At 42.1% G+C, this 17,273-nt stretch overlaps 1 protein-coding gene across 8 annotated transcripts; it reads left to right on the forward strand.

Annotated features, from left to right (window-relative positions):
* Positions 1-3,700: 3,700 nt before the first annotated feature.
* On the forward strand, positions 3,701-16,831 carry YPEL5 (yippee like 5). Of its 8 annotated transcripts, none has more exons than XM_086744082.1 (6): positions 3,702-3,807; positions 7,356-7,498; positions 7,616-7,680; positions 7,872-8,023; positions 12,837-13,009; positions 14,690-16,831. In XM_086744082.1, the coding sequence occupies exons 5-6, from the start codon at positions 12,869-12,871 to the stop codon at positions 14,912-14,914; spliced, it is 366 nt and encodes a 121-aa protein (XP_086600208.1). In that variant the 5' UTR covers positions 3,702-3,807; positions 7,356-7,498; positions 7,616-7,680; positions 7,872-8,023; positions 12,837-12,868; the 3' UTR covers positions 14,915-16,831. The 8 variants fall into 8 exon arrangements, with proteins under 8 accessions (XP_086600212.1, XP_086600208.1, XP_086600211.1 ...); XM_086744085.1 differs by having other exon boundaries at positions 3,718-3,807; positions 7,462-7,498; XM_086744081.1 differs by lacking the exon at positions 3,702-3,807 and adding an exon at positions 4,905-4,987.
* Positions 16,832-17,273: the final 442 nt, after the last annotated feature.

Raw genomic sequence — 17,273 nt, forward strand, 5'->3', positions numbered from 1 at the left:
GCTTCAGGGTGATCTGGGTCTCTCTGCCAGCCTCCCTGAACTGTGGTGTTCACAGAGAGGACTCTTCATTTCTGCAGAAGAGCATTATGCATTCCTTGGCATCAGGCCTGCTTACTGTCTCCGCTCCTGACATCTTAATAACAGCATGCAAATTCTGAGTCCTTCTTTGGACATAAAGTTCTTCCTTTGATAAGGCTCCTATGTGCTTTAGGGCTTTACACTTGAACACCTTTTCAAATCTGGCCAACAGCTACTAGGTATGGAGACGGGGTAATGAGACCAGCTCTGCCATTATGGAGAGGGCATGGAGGGACCTTCTTATCACCGAGCTTCATCTTCTGATGTGGAGATTACCTGTGTAAATAATTTCCCCTGGCAAAACACAGCCATCTGAAAAAGTATCTGTAAATGGCACTTGTGCCCATGTCAGCTTTCAGGTAAGCCAAAAGCAATAGGTGAAAGACTTGTGAAGGAAAAAGAAAGGTCATTAATTTTGTGTGTGTCTGTAGGCTTACTTTATGAGAATGAAGCTGCAGGCTGTACCATCTCCACTGAAAAACACAGGCTGTCAGTAGCCACTGTCAAATAACAAGAGCAGCTAGTGGGATGAACCCAGCCTTTGATTCGAGCGAGGCAAAGCTGAGAAGGCACAGAGCAGGCATCTAGAGTCAAGCTGCCTCTCAGAGAAATCATAGCCTGCATTTCAGCTGCCTCCTTTCTGCTGCCAGAAATCCTGGGCACAGGAGAAATAGCAATGGAAAATCCCGCTAGATCATTGTCCCACCTCAGGCACGCCTGGTTCGGTAGGCTCAGCTTCGCCACACAGGAATCCACAAGCATACTGGAAAATTAATAGTGGTTCTGGAGACTGAGGAGGAGTAAAAACCACAAAGCTGTAACATTCTCTCTTTAAAGACAGAAGATGTGCACAAGCAGCCCCCAAGCCCTGACACTAATTCGGTGGGACATACCCAGGTCCTGCTGAATTCCACTGAAGTTTTGTCAGAGGTTTTAATTAGATCAATATGTTGGAGTCTGAGTTTCACTGCACAATTATTTCTGAGATTGTGATTAATTCCTCGGTCACCTAATTTTCTCTGAAATGCTTCCTATAGTGTTGCTCACAGCACTGAAAAATGGATTTAGATGGGACAAATATTAAAGGTGGGCCTTACTAAGGCTGTTGGGTGCAGTCATCTCCCCTCTCTCTGGTTCATTAAGTTCCAGATCTAACACAGCCTTTTCTGCTCTGTAGTTCTGCACAGAGGACTGGCTTCTCCAGACTCATTTGAGGTATCGTGATATGAACCAGTTGTGGAAAAGGCCCAGGGTCTTCCCAAATCCTGGCATAAGAAGTAAAGAAACAAACTGCTGACTGTACTGCATTTCCCTGTGTCAGAGGAGGATTAATTAATGTTTTCAGGCTGCTTTGAAAATTAAAAGTGCTGTGTGGTACAATATTGCTGTTCCTGGTTTTTTTTTTCGCTGTAGCTTATATGTAGCATGTCCCTTACAAACTAATTGGAAACTGCTTTTGGTATTTTTTGTGTTTTTCAGCAGAGCTGCTACAGCATGCTGCTTTGTTCTAATAAAAGTGCCCTACCTCACCCTCCCCGTCCCCCTTCCTCTAAGCTCCTCTGCAAGGGAAAAAAAACATCCGTCCCTGGCACCATCTGTCAAGCACAGGCTAATCCATTCTCTGCTTGTCTCATGGTCAATTTGGTTTATTTCTGATTGGTACAGCTACGGTTCCTATTGCTGAGAATTTAATACTATTCATAGGTTTGGGCTTTGTTTTATTTTCATGGTAAGATTATTATGATGATTGCAATGTTCAATCATACATCCCTTCCATATGCCCAGACCGGAGAAGAGTGCTTAAGCAAACATGCAACCACCCAGTAAGGCAGGTAGCATTGCTCTCCCCATTTTATAGAGGGAAAGTGAGGCAAAAAGAACTGACTTGCCCAGGGATGTACAGATGCCTCAGCAGCAGAGCAGAGAGCTCACAGGTCCCTGAATAAGACTCAGTCACAGATGCAGACTAAAGCACCGTTGCTTTGCCTCTCTTTTTCCTCATTTTGGCTTTGTTTACCGTGGTCCCTCTGGGAGCTTTGCAAAGATGATTAAGATGTGGACCTTCATATAGCTCCTGTGACGAGACTGAGCAGACCCACCAGGGACGAAGCTCACGCTTACTCAGCGAGGCAGAAGAGCAGATCGGGTCAATCTGTTAACAAACAGAGCATGTTAGACCAGTTATTTCCTCCATTTGCTGGTGGTAAATGGGACCCCAGGCATGGTTTTTATGGCTTCCTTCTAATATTCTTAGTAGTTCTGTTGTCCCCTTGCCATTTCCTAAGAGGCGATTACTGTCTGACAGACTGTTCTGACACTTTTCACTTTCTTTGCGTGATCTAAAGAGAGATTGATGATGGGTCAATGAGAAATGTCAATGCTCAGCTCTGTTCAGGATCAGGCCAGAGCTGACCATACTGAAGAGATCTGATGTTCTGGAGGGCTGCCCAAAGCAAACAGCAGTTCTTAACATATGGATGTTGACCCACCACTGACTGTTCACCATCATGCAGGCAGTTGTGTACTCCTCTACCTAGCTATTTCTAATGGTAAAATCCATGCAAGAAGACACAAGCTGAAGAACAGTTAGGCATGTAAGTATGTGCTGCCTGTCGCACGTTCACAGAGATGTCCCTTTGCCTTTGATGTGAAATGACAGAAGGGTCCTGCTGAGTCATTCCTTCCTGCAATTACTGCAGCTCCTCTGGTGATACCACACAGATAGACCCAGGCATCACGATACATAAAAAATACACTTTCCCTAACATGAGAAAGCATTCTATGATTCTGCGATTGTTAGAACTTAAATCCTTAAAATGGCATGGCTTGCCCCATAGAAAGAAAAAAACCCACCTCTTTCCATGTCTTTTTCATAACCAACAACTTGACAGGATTTTGTTTTCATTGTATTTTGGCCAAGACCATTATTTATTTGCCAAGGAAGCAATTTGTGTGCCACCACTGGCAGGGAGTTGATAATACTTGCAACCAATGGCCAAGAAGAGCCACAAACACTTTGCTTCTTCCTTCCCTGATCTTTCATCTTCATCATGGGCAATATTTAAGGCGTCATGGAAAGATTTCAACCCGAGTGGCCTGAAATGCCACAAGCAGTATCAGTCACAGCCTCACTGAGGTGGGGATGTGGCTGACAGCCACCTCAGCACCCTTCCCCACCTCAAAACCTCACAGGGCCTCTATCAGGGTGAAGCTCACTGCCAGGGCACGCAGGGGCCTGGGGAGGAGAGCAGGCCTGGAAACTCCCTTTCCTCCCAGCCAGGCCTACAGTGTCGTGCTGTCGGGGTGCAGGCAGGCCTAGCCGGTAGGCTTGGCTTGGCTCTGGCTTTCGGCTCCCGCAGCAAGAGGTGGGCGCCTCTGACAGGGCTGTTGAGGGGAAGGAGCCTGGGAGGCAGACGCGGGGAGTGGATACCCGGCTCGGGGCGGCGGCTAACAGGGAGAGGGGATACCCGGCTGGCGGGCGCGGAAAGGCTAAAAGGTGCTGCCCGGTCCCGGCCCTAGCTCCCCGCCGACCGGAACCACTGCACCGCCCCGCACTGCGCCGCTGTGAAGCGACTGGGGGCGGAGCCTCGGCAGCGCTGATTGACGTGCAGAGGGGGCGGGGCCGGGAAGGGGCGGAGCCGCGCCGCCGAGCCGGAGCGTCGGGACTGTGGAGGGCGGGGGGAAGACACCGGGCACGGAGCCGTGGCCGCCGCTGCTGCCCTGCGCCAGGTAACCGGGCAGGGGTCCGGTCCGCTCCGCGCTGTCCAGGGGGGCTGGGGTGGGCCGCTTGGCAGCTGGGGAGGGAGGTGGCGGCCGCCGCTCCGGGCCGTGACACTGTGTCTCTCGGGCCGCAGCGGGGCCCCGGGTAAGCCGCTCCGGCCCGGCGGCGCGGGCAGGAGGGCAGCGCCGGCCCTGCCTGCCCCGCTGCGGCCCGGCGTCGCGACAAAGCACCGGCCTTCCCCAACTCCGTCCCCTCCTCCGTCAGCGTCTCCCAGCGCCGCCCAGCCTTCCTGCCCGGCCCTCCGCCCAGGGCCGGTACCGAGCACCCTCTCTCCGCCGCGGCCACAACTTCCTCCCCCGGCCCCGCACTGCCGGCTCCCATCCCCAGCGGGGCGGTGGCAACTTTTCAGGCCGGCTCTTGTGCGGGGCCCCGAGCGGGGGGACAATGAACCGCGCTCGGGCTCTTCCGCCGCGTCGTCCACCCTGCACCGCACGGCCGGGGAGGGGACAGCAGGAGCGGCGGGGCTGCCCGGGAGGGGCGAGGGTCGGCCCGGGCGCCCCTCACGGCGGCGGCGGCTGCGGCGGCGGGGCCTCCCGTCAGCTGTTTCCTCCTGTTTGTTGTCAAGTTGCCTGCGCTGCCGGCAGCGCCCGGCGGCGGCGCCGGGGGCTGAGCCGGCGGCGGTTGGCTGCGCGCGCCCCCGTGACGGCGCTCAGCTGGGGCCCGCCCCCGCGCGGGGCTTTGTGTGTGGAGCGGCGGCGGCGCGGGGGCAACGGCCTCGGCGTGCGCGCGGCCCCACCGCGCACGCGTGGGCTGGAGCTGGGGATCGCCGCCCCCCCCCCCCGCCTCGGCGTGATAGCGGGGCCCCGCCGGTGGCAGCGGCCCCCGCTCGGGGGTTCGGGTCGGCCCCGCCGGTGTTGCCAGGAAGGGTTAAGCGGGGTTTAACCGGCGAGCGGCGAAGGCCGGCGCCGGTCCCGCCCCCCGCAGAGCGTGGGTCAACTTTCCCCCCGCCACCCCTGTCGTTAGGGCGGGTCAGCAGCGGTGGCACAGGGTGACAGGGTGGGTGGCAGTGCCGCCTGACGCGTTTCTCTTCTCCCTCCCCAATTAGAAGGTGCTGCTCGTTCGCCGCTCCTTGGAGACTTACTCATCGCCGAAGCAGCCCTGAGTAAACCTCGTGTCCCTGCCCGACAGGTGACTCTCACGGGAAGCCGGTTGTCAGAAACCGAGCCGTAGTTGCTGTTTGCTTTTGGAGGTGCTCGCGGCTCCTTCAGCAATGAGCCAGCTTCGCCTGGTCAGCTCTTAGGTTGGATTTTGCCTGTGAAAGTACGGATTCCCAGGGAACTGAAATAATTGGCAAGTGCTTTTTCACTTTGGGAAAGCTTCTAGTCAAAGGAAAAAGGAATGCAAAGACTGGCATCTCTCAGTTCACTTGTTACTGTGTACAGACCTCAGCTGTACTGTGCAAGCAGATACAGATTAGTTTAATCTAGCGTGGTTATTTAAGAATAAAGACTGTGTTTTGGACTAATGCAGTAATGTAATTTAATAAATTATTTTTCCATATCATCTTTAAACAATAAACACACTTAGGTTGAAGGAATAACAAAGCAAGTTCACGAGTCTTCTGAGAGAGAAGCACAGAAACAGCTCTTAAAGTGGTAGGTGTCGCAGAGGAACTCTTGATGTCAACAACTACTGGCAATAGATTAACCGTTAGCATAACTAATGTTTGTGGCTGATGGTAGAAAGTGAGGGAACTTGCTCCATGGTTGTAAAGATTCCCTCATGCGGCTGGTTCACCTATATAGTGACAGATGTATAGCTATATATATATGACTATATTACTGTAGAACAGCTGTGTGTAGTGCTGTATGTATAGACTCTAGACTATTCCGGATAGCTGAATTCAAGTAAGGTTTGTGACAAACGAAACTGTCCATTTTTAAGTGTTACTCTCTTTTTCTAATGTTAGTCTTTAGAAATATTATTTGGAGGCTTCTGTCATCTGCTACTTTCACTTCTGTAGTTGTGGAAGTACTTAACTTATAGAAAGCAGATCTAATTGTTTATATATAGATTTTAATAATAATTATGATGAGTGAGTTTCAGATGTGGCTGCCAAGTGTGTGAGGACAAAAGAAATTGCACATCAAAGCCCAGTAGAGAAGATGAGAAGAACAGATGAGATTTGTAACTTGTCATCTGACAGACTGAGAGCTGTACACATGTACACAAATAAATAAATAAATAAATAAATATTTAGCATTCCCATTGCTGGTGGTCATCACAAGCTTGAAGTAGTGTTGTCCAAGTTAGGTCATTGGTTCATGTTTGTTTACTATCATTTGACCCATGTTGAAATCTTGAGTTGCCCATGCTCAGCTCTTGCTGAAATATGTAATTCCCTTAAGCAAGATTGAGCTTAAAAATATATTGTTAAATGTGTAGAGGAAGTGCTTGTACACTGTGGATGTTTGGTAACAAGGCTCTCTAATTTTTGAGCATTTTGTACATTTAGGTGTTTCCTAGTTAATACAAAAATTTATTGCTGAGAAGCACTAAGCATCCTTTTGGCCAGAAGGATGTAGTTTGTATGGAAGTTTGGATGATTACTGTTTTTTCACCATTTCTTTAAAGTTTGTTTCTCTGATTTATTTATTTTATTTTTTTTTTTCATGATTCATGAAACCAGTGGTGTCTTTGGGTGACAATTTGTATCATTTCAGCACTAAAATTAATGAAAACATAAAATCTGAATTAGTTTAGCTTTCTGAAAGTTGAATGGATTAATAAGCAAAAGTTGTCTTATCTGCTTAATTCGTATAAGTTTATCACAAAACTAGGAAATACAGCTTTCTTAAAAACAGTTGAGGAATTAGAGAGAAAAAAGGTGATCCTTTTCCTCTCTTAGGGAAGGGAAAGGGGAGACAGGAAGGAAGGGGGAAATAGGAAGGGAAAAAGAAACAAGGAAACAAATAGCTGTTGCCTTTGGACTCTGTGTAGCAGTGGGAAAGAAAATAAATCTGAGTCTGATACGATTTGTAAACGAATACTTTTATATGTTATCTAGCAAGAGTATTGTGAGGCTGTAAGTTCTGTGTGGGAGATGCTGAGATACAGGGGCTCCATTAGAAACAAACACCCATCTGTACTGCTCTGCTCTCTGTAAACTTGAAACAAACTGCTCTGTATTAGTGTTTGCGTACACCAGTATAATGTTATGTTAACACATTTAAATACCAGTATCCCAATGCAAAGCTTTTGCCTTACCTAGAAGAAAAAGCTAGTTTGCAATAGAAAATTACACTACTGGAACCTGCACAAATGCAGTTTCATACTGCAAGGCAGCCTGTTCTAGGTGGGTGCCGTGCACTGCATCTGGGCACAGCTTTCATTACTTTGCCAAAGCCTCTTTAGTCATTTGACTGTATTAACTTCCTTGTACACTTTGCCACAGTAGCTGGATGGTTCAAATGAGCATAGCATGCTGTTCCAGTTCACTTTCTTTCTTCGCATTTGACTACCTGTGGTGCTTTCTGATAACGAATTCTGCATCTAGGCAGAGGCCAGAGGCTGGGCCCTGCTTACTTCAACAGTCACGGAAGTCAGTGGCAGACGGTTGAATCTCAGACCTCCTAAGAGACTGATCGCATGTGTATTTTCAGATGTACCCCTACTTGTGAGCAGCAGAAGCTTTGGAAGGTAAGGAGCAAGTTTGGTTTTGGTTTTTTTTTTTTTTGCTTACCCCGTGATTTTTTTAATGTGTGGTCTTGTGTAGCTGTGCTAAGTATGCTTTTTCCTCTTTTGTCCACCTCTGAGATGAGAAGAGGAAGTTTAAGCCCGGTTCCTGAGATGTGAAGATGAAATTTAAGCCTGGTTCCTGAGTAAGTACATCTTAAGAATATTTTACTGTGCCTAGGGGAATGCATGGCCTTTTTTTGAGGGGGAGAGAGTACTTGTTGCCTCACCAGACAAAGGAAAATGTTTTTAGTTAGTGAAATAGTGAAAGAGAGGCTGTTGTAGTTTTTTTTTTTTTTTCTTTTATCCTTTAACTAGCAGCTGTTTTCTGTTGTAGATCTGAGATGCAGTAGATGGTGCTGAAGCAACACTGAGGCTCCTGAAATATCCACAGTCCAGTGTGTATATAGAAAGTGCCTGCTGGCTCTCCCAAACATTGACGGTCCTGTGTCTTCAAGAGATGCACCCTGGGAGAAGAAAACACTGACTGTTAGTTCTAAAAATGTTAATAAATAATTCCTTGTGTTACTTTTTTGTTCTTTATTGCTTATGAAGATAGGCAGGTTAGGTAGTACAAATACCAACCAAATAGTGCTTCAGGTGGTTTCAGCTCCGTGTGCAGATAGTGGTCAAATTTAAGCTGTTGAATGTCAGCTCTCTGGCACCTGTTGCTCAGTGTTGCCAAAGTCAACACTGAAAGGCAGGTGGAAGTTTGGGAGCATACTGCTCTAGCACTACATGCTGAAGCACACAGCCATAGTGTTTGTGTTTCCCATCTGTCTGTGCCCTTACTGGGAGAAGCATGCAGGCAGGAAATGTTTCACAGTATGACTAAGAAGTTGTATCAAGATTTGTACTGTCAAAATAATGCACTGCCAGCAAGCTTTACTAGCGAGGTAATAACAAGCTATCATTGATTGTTCTGCTAAAGGTCCTCTGAAGGATGCAAATTGGTAGTGGTGGTCAGGGTACTGACTAATGACACAGTGGCATCATCTCTCAGTTCCTAAAAGTACTTGTCTCTTTCAACTGTGTAGATTGGACAAGTGGTAGATACTTTATATCCCATCATCAAAAGTAAATAAGTACCTTTTTTTTAATTATTTTTTTTTTATTTTTTACACTGGTGCCATTAATTTAGTATTACGACTTGTCTTTGGTAATTTACATGAGGGGAGGATCAATAGGATTTCATCAGTGACACATATCCAACAAAGAAGGCTTAGCTGATTTTAAAGATGAAATCATGGGCCCAAAAAAATCTCTATTCTTTCCTCAGTACTTGGTTTTGTGAACAATCAAGATTCCTGTCCACTGCTTCTGAAATTTCTGCTAGTAGCATGATGGAATTGGTGTGATATGGTAGTGTCACTTTCTGGGGTTGTGAATAGCAATAGGGAACTTGGCAGGCTCTCTGAGCTAATGGAAGTTATTTTCGCTGTTTTTAAGTGTAGAGAGTGGGTGAATGGGTAAGTGCATTTCTTATGTTTTCCTCCCCATAACTGGTGGATCGTGAGCCTTAAAAATGCCTTAATATTTCAGAATTCTTTGGCTTCTCTTCATTTAAGAGAGCCCTCGCACTGCCTATAAAAGCTGCCTATAAGTGGCTTTTTCAGATCATTTATGTATATGTGAACATAAATAGATGCCTACACCTTTTACATGGGAAGTGAAAACTACAGGAAAAAAATTACACAGTTATCGTGGGTGACTTTGTACACACCACTTCTGTATGTGAAGGATATGACCCTGAGAGCAATGGAAAATTGCTTTCCCTTGTTCTGCTGTACTTCTGTTTTTTCCAGTATACAATGAGTATACCCTACAGGACTCGGGATCCTTGCACAGGGAGAGAACAGTCTTTATCCATAGCAAGTACCTTCTGAATTGGTCTTCTAAGTGAATACTGTGTTTTTAGCTTGGGGAGGTGGGGGGAAAGAATGGGAGAGTGTGAAATGCTTCAAAGTTGAAACTATCTTCTCTACCTTATAGGAGAGGAAAAAGCGGAAGTTCCTTGTGATCTCATTTAGAAAATTCATGATCAAATGTGACATTTGAAAGCTGCCTTACTAGCAGTAATTTCCTAACTTTTTTTCCTACTTTTTACTACTGTGAGTAGTAATATAAAGACTAATGCAAAGTGACTAGTTTTATTTCAGCTGGACCCTTATGGATTCATTGAAATCCTGTAAAAATCAAAACTGAGAGTTAATGATAGTTGTATGCTGCTATCCATTTTGACTGAAATCTACCAGGAAGCAGTTGAGTGTAGAGGTTATTTTAAATGTTAGACATACTAGTAGGATTACATTATTTTAGCAGTTTCTTAAAAAAAACCCCTCAAAATCTAGATTGTTTTGACTGTTATAATGCAGACTGTAGAATCTAATTTTCTGATTTTTTTTAAATGTGTATTTATTTATTTCAAGAATACATGTTTTCTTATGCACTGTATTCTGAATAAAACTATTTTGGTACCAGTTGGTTTATTAGATTCTGCAGTAACTTTAGTCTGAATTTTCACAGGTTATGCTACAAATGAATCTCACTTTGTCTTTCTGTTGGGACCCAAGTCTTATTGGAAGTTTCTCATTTAGATACTTGATGAGGTTACTTTTAGCTTATTGGGATTATATAAACAATTGAAGATTTTTAGGCCTTGTATTACTAGGCAGGTTTTTCAGCCTTAAGTCTTTGAACATAATTATTTATGCATTTATTTTAATATTCATTATCTTCAGTGCTCAACACTTTGGTCCATGCATAATACCATATCCAGAAGTAATACATCTGTATGTTGCTTTGACTTCTAACTTGCTTGTAAGAATTACGCTTTCTTCTGAAGTATTTAAATTTTGGTTTTACTGACTCTGGGTTACTTTTCTGGGTGCAGTAACACGAATTATGTTTTTAGAAAGGTGATGTGTTTGCGTTTTAAGTGTGCAGATCCATATTTTTCAAAATGGCATACTTTGCAAGGTTAGTCTGTGTAATGGATCTGTTCTTGTCACTTGCCAAGCTTAGGGTTTGTGTTGCTCTTGGTAAAGGAGGGATGTTTTTGGATTTGTTTTATGTTAGCTTCTAAAAATACTGACAGGGTGAGCATTGTGTTTGCCCTGAAAGAAATACCCCTTTGGATGTTGATTCCACATTTACAATAAGTTATGATCGGTTAATTGTTTTTAATCCACAATACAATCAACAGAAAAATAACATTATCCAAAATTAGTAAGGGTGGCACATGGAGCTAGGCCAAGTGCCTTATGGGCATATCTGTCACAATTGCTTTTATTGTGCTTGTATTTGTGGTTTCTTCTGGTTGGAGACTTTGACTGATGCTTGTTTATTCACACTTATTGTCTGTTGATTTTCCTTCATGCTGTCACTATTCACTATTTATTTTTTCTTTCACATAATTTTTCCTTTAGCCCTCACTTGCTAGGAAAGATTAGAAAGGTATAATGCTTAGAGAAATGGAAGGAAAACACTTCCTGTATTTTTAGTGGAGTCACAAGGAGTCGCACTTCTACACTGAGCTACGTCTTTGAAATATTTTCGTCGAACTCCAGACCTGTTTTATTTATCCTTTCAAGAAGATAAATGGATATTATATTAACTTTAAAGGAAAGAGTCATTCCATTGCTTTGAATTTTTATGTAACCTTCAGATGGGATAAAGAAGACTAATAGTGATTTCAAAAATCTGAATGTAAGGAACTTGTGCTAAAATCACTCTGTTCAATACTAAGAACCCTTCTTATTGCCACGCATTGTAAGAAAACAAAGTGGTGATGTAAAGCAATTGAAAAAAAACATTATGTCAGTGACTTACAGGTTTTACATGTAAAAATGATGTTTTAAATTTTGTGTGTGCAGGTGCATGTTTTAGTCTGTTTGCTTTGTGTATGCCGGAGTAAGTCTTAAGAAACAGATCCCATAAAACTTGAAATGGGTTTAATTTAGGTATTTGCGCTTCTTAAAGACATTTAACATAGAATATTCAACTTGATGAGCACAAAATTTGATTAATTTCGCTGTGAATAGCACAATGTCTCCTGCTCTGAAAAGTAAAACCCACACAACTTTAATGTTGCACTGTGTCAAATTTAATTTGCGTTGCTGTGCATGACAAAAGCAGAGACAATAGTTTTTTCTGAATTCCATATCTGAAGCATAAATGGAGGTATATTTAACTTGTTTAACTATAGATGTTTAGTCATAAAACTTCTACACTTGAAATGGAAATAACATCATCAGTTAATTCCTTTGTCATGTTATCTTATCCTTCGTGATTTAAGTTTTCAGATGTCTGATATGTTCTGTGCCTACTCGCTAGTTAACTTCAAGTAATTTATGTTAGCTGGTATAACGTTGGTGAGATACTTTAATATTCCCCAGCAGTGAAGAGGTTTATTTATCAGGTGCTGCATATCTGCTGCTGTAAACTTTCTAAGCTCTCTTTTTCTGTTCATTGAAGTAGGTATTTTAGTAATGATGCTTTGGAAATAGCTTGGGTAAAAATAACACAGTATTTTGTATTTAGATTAGACAGCTTTAAATGTCTGTATATAAAACTGTCTGGTGTAAAGACTGGGTGGATTGTTTATTATGTGAAATAGCATCCAAACCTTCCCTGTGTTGTTATGTATATGAAACCAAAAAGTGTCAAGTCAAATACAGCAGCCTGGTGTGCTGTATTAGAAAACTAAAGCATCTTGGATGGTGGTGTTGTGTGGTTGCATGTCATAAATTGTGCAAAGCTGAGGGGAAGTGACAAAATAAATATATATTTTTAAAAGGGGGGGGATGACTTGGGAAAATTAAACTATAATTGTCTTGGTGACTCAATGTACTTCTCAGTGCTTCATTTCCCAGTGCTGACTAAGATGAGTGAGTCGTCAGGAATATACTGGAATGGAATTTCAGTATTGTATTAAAGAGGAAAAGAAAATAGGAAAGAAGTGAAAGCTTTTGAGATTAAGAACTGTAGGATCCACTAGTGGTCTGCAAATGTCTGAACTCTAATTTAGAAGTTTCAGTTCATATTTTGCTCATTTAATGTAATTACTTTGTATCTAGGTGTGTCATCTTATTAGTAAGATGGTCACTTTGGGAAAGAACTTGTCTTGATGAGAAAATATGAATACAGACTATAAGTTCAGCAATTCATCTATGAAGAACGAACCTCTGCAATCATTGGCTGAATTGGTTTGCAGAATATTCTGCCATATATATGGGCTGTTTTGGTTTGTGTTGCTGCAGTGCTTTTTTTACATGTACATGATCTTTCTTTTTGCTTTCAGGTCTTGAGTATAAACTTACATAAGTTCTAAAAATGGGAAGAATTTTTCTGGATCATATTGGTGGCACTCGCCTGTTCTCCTGTGCAAACTGCGACACAATTCTGACCAATCGTTCTGAGCTCATCTCCACTCGTTTTACAGGGGCCACAGGAAGAGCCTTTCTTTTTAACAAGGTTGGTAAGAAGCTGAGGGGGAACTACCATTTGCTTTTGAAAAATGAGTTTGTGGGACATTAATTTGTCATCAAAACTAAAAAAACCCTACTTGACTAAAGTGTTGTGTAATTACAATTTAAAAAAAAAAATTATTTTGTTCTAGTCAACTGTCTTTGAAGTTAAATTAGGAATTTACTATTGATGGCAAGCTATCTAAATTAGTTTATCTGCAATATTAAAAGACTGTAAAGAGGGTTGTGTATATAGAGGCATCACACCAAAATGCATGGAGTTTTAGCTTTGGAAACTTCTGTAATGTGAACCTCAAATTTGCTGTGAGAGTACCTTTTGTCTGTCAAAGAGTTTCAAAAGCATTTGCACTTCTACTCAGTTAAAAAAAAAGTCTGGATAAGATCCTGTTTAATTTCTAAAACACATTTAAGCTAACAGTAATTTGGCAACTTTAGGTTACCACAATCTCTTTTACAGGCAGTAATATTCTGATTTAGTTTAATATTTTTTTAAAAATTGATCAAATTTTAATTAATTACACAGATTGAAATATGAAACTTTGAGAGAATTGTAGCATTATTTATTATCCCTTCTGTATAGACTTGTCCATTAGACTTACTGAAAAGACAGTGATCTCCCTTTGCTTTCTTACAAAGTTCCTAGGTGACCTAATCATTGGTGTGTTTTGGTTTGAGTTTTTTTCTTGAAAGTGGTTTGGCCGTTGTCAGAGTTGGTAGAGCAATTAGTAATGTCTTCACTTAACTGTGCTTGGCCTTGGGATTTCTTATAGGCTGAATCCTGTCAGTAGTATTTATATATAATGTTCGGCTGAACAGGTATAAGCGAGCTGTACATCTGATTTCTTTCTCATCCAATAAGCACTGGATCCTAGGGTTCAAATTTTTCTTGCATTACATAGTGGGGTTTAATCACAGAAGTTTGATTTTTACATTTCTGCAGTCAGAAGCCTTACAACTGAAGTAGAGAGAGCAAGCACAGTCAGGTGGAAAGCTGAGAAAGCAGTGCAGCCCAATCTTTTAGAATCCTACCACATATTAGCAGTTTGGATATAGTTCTGACATTGACTTTTCAACAGATTATTCCTTTTGGTTCTCTAGTGTTGCTGCCTAAACAAGTTAGAAGTATATTTTAAACTGCTGAGATAGTACACCAAAAAAGGTGAATGTTGAGTGCCTGCATTCTCAGCCACTGAGCCTTCCTTTCTCTTAGATAATTGTCTCAAAAGCACCTCAAGGTTTTTAAAGAAGTACTTGTAATGTTTTGGTTCTGATTTCTGGGAATAAGTGATCATATCAGTTGCTGGAATTATTTTACATATACTACAAGTGGATTAATATAAACTAGTTTACAAGCTATTCACCAGGAATTTCTCACCCAAAGTTGCTCACAGTATTCTGCACTCTCATATGTCTTGTGATAGTATCTCATGTCTCTCAGTTAAACAGTGGGGCTTATACATCCCCATGAAGCACATCTTTAAAGTGTTACCTTTTCAAGCAGGAGATTTTCAAGGGCTGTTGACTTACTATGCGGCAGTTGTGAGTTCATGTGCTGTGCCACAGGCTCTTTACTTCTAAAGCGTTAATAGTCATGCACATTGTTACCAAGCTTTGCTGTAGGCATACTAATCCTTTCTATTTCCTATCCCCTGTATATTTATATCAGGTGGTAAATCTGCAATACAGTGAAGTTCAGGATCGAGTCATGCTCACTGGCCGCCACATGGTTCGAGACGTGAGCTGCAAGAACTGCAACAGCAAACTGGGTTGGATCTATGAATTTGCCACTGAAGACAGCCAGCGCTACAAGGAAGGCCGTGTTATCCTGGAAAGAGCATTGGTCCGAGAGAGCGAAGGATTTGAGGAGCATGTTCCATCCGACAATTCCTGAAGAGTCTTGAGTCTCTTCTTGGGTTCTCTTCAATTGAAACTCAAAAATAATAAAATCAACAAAAAAATCTGCTTACATACACTGTCACCTTAGCATCAGAGTCGGATTCATGGACTACAGAGCGGGAAAGATTATGAGAGTATTTCAGATGGAACCTTCCTTCTTTATTCCTTTTATATTTTACTTTCCCTCCAGCAGCTATTTGTAGAAAGAATGTTGTGCAGATGCTGTAACTTTTTCTCTCTTGCATTTACATCTGTTAGATTTGAGATTGTATCTACAGATACAGTAGGCTAAAAGGAGAATATTTGGGGGATTTGTCTTTTGTTAGAGAGAAATTGAATGAGTTTTTTTTTAGTTTGCACAAACTGATGTCAGCATAAAGTTATTTTAAAACTACAGATGTTTTTTTAAAAGTATATTCCAATTTTTGGCTTAAGTTTTTAGTTAAGGTTTGGGGTTTTTTTTACCCAGTCTTTTCACCTGATTTGCTAGCTAAAGTAAAGAGATCCGAATTTGTGCCGAGTGCTAAAGGTTCAGTGTTGGTACAGCTTGGGCTGGCCCTTGTGCCATATTCTTGTTGAGGTTGATTGGTAGCACAGAGCCCATTATTTCTTGTCGTTCTTGACCCAAAGATGTCACCATTCCTTGTTTATTTGTGAAGTCCCATTCACCATGTAAAGTGGTGTTGATTGGAAACTATGCTTGAACTAGGGCAAAACCGCTTGGCTTTTTTTTAACTGATGTAACTTATAAGCATAATAATAATAATTAGTTGTCCGTTTAGTCTTGCGTTGCTTACAAATCAAGCTGTGTTTGTAATGATAGGGATCCACTGAGAAACTACTGCTTCAGTAGTTTGGTTTTTTTTGTTTCTCTACTAATCTCGTTAAGTAGACAGAGAATTGCAAATCTTAATTCTTCAAGTAGCTTTCTTTAAACCCCAAACTTCCTATGTTAAACACAGCTGCTGTGTAAAAGGAGAAGATTGCCAGCATATTTGTTCATGCCTAGAGTTATGCAATCTGCATCTCTTGAAAATATTAACTTAAACAGCTTGTTTTCAAATCCTGCTTCTGGTGTTGAAACCTTTATCTTTCAACTTTGTTGAACCTTTTCATTGTGATGTTACATTTTTATCTTTCTGGGCAGCAGTACATGTCAGCCTACTAGTAACTAGTGACTTGGATTCCTGCTTTCTTTTTATAGAGGTCAGCTCTGTTTAAACCAGTGATCTTGCTTGCCTTTTTAGCAAAAATGCTCTTCATTAACTTAACTCAAGGGTGCCCAAACACTTTCATTGTGTCTTAAGCCATAAGTTAAGATCTCAAGGGCTGAAATTTATTTGAATGTTATATATGTATGATTCCTTATCAAATATATGAGGTGTTGTTTTTTTTTTTTCTTATTGGATAAATTTTGGTCAACATGAAATAAGTTACCCACAGATATACAAGGGCGGGGTGGGGGTGGGGACTGCCCAACCAAACAGATCTGGGCTCTGACCTACCAGAATAACTTTTCTTCACTAGCCACAACTCCATATCCGAAAGTAGAATGTGGAGGGTGACTATGCAGAGTGTTTTTCTTTTTTTTTTTTTTGTTGCCAAGTGGCAATTTGGACACCCCTGACTTGAATCTACTGCCTATTTCATGTAAAAGTAGCTTTATTATGGAACTGTCACATGGAAAGAAAACAGAGTAGATCACATACCAGAGCTGTGCTTGAATCAAGCTGCTTAAACAATAGTGTACTTGTGCCTCAAATGAATCAGTTTTTGCACTGAGTACAGTAGTACCCCATTATCTTGTACTTCTGTCCTTCACAGGCCCTAAAAGCCCCATTAGCATGGTTCTCTGCAGAACTTTTCTTGTACTTCTGACATTACAGTACAATAAAGTATGTTTTGTCCTGAATACCAACTTTTTGAGTTCTTTTTGAGTAATTTTTCTGGAGTCTGTCAACTGAATGACTAACCTGTCTTCCATTCCCTACATGGAGTAAATCATTACGTTTCTACAGCACAGTGACAAGCTGTTGGTGAGCATCTCTCTCTGAATAGGTGGCAAAAGAGTGTACTATTGGTTTTGGAACGTGCTGAGTAAAGCTTCATGCATACCACTTGGATGCTGGAAAGCCTTCAATTTACTCCTGTTAAAGAGAAGATAAAAACAGGAACTTGCTTATTTAATGGAATTCTGGGTGCTGAACGTCTTTCCCTTTCTTTGAAATGATAACAAGCTAAGCAAAACTCCAGATTCTGCAAGAAATGTGAAGTTTTAGCCTCTGAAATGGCTTGGGAATTGAGAATTTGTGTATCTGGAACTCTGTGACCTTTATTCTTTGCATGCAAATGTT

The sequence above is a fragment of the Chlamydotis macqueenii genome, chromosome 3, assembly GCF_036417535.1.
Source record: "Chlamydotis macqueenii isolate bChlMac1 chromosome 3, bChlMac1.mat, whole genome shotgun sequence".
Classification (NCBI taxonomy): domain Eukaryota; kingdom Metazoa; phylum Chordata; class Aves; order Otidiformes; family Otididae; genus Chlamydotis; species Chlamydotis macqueenii.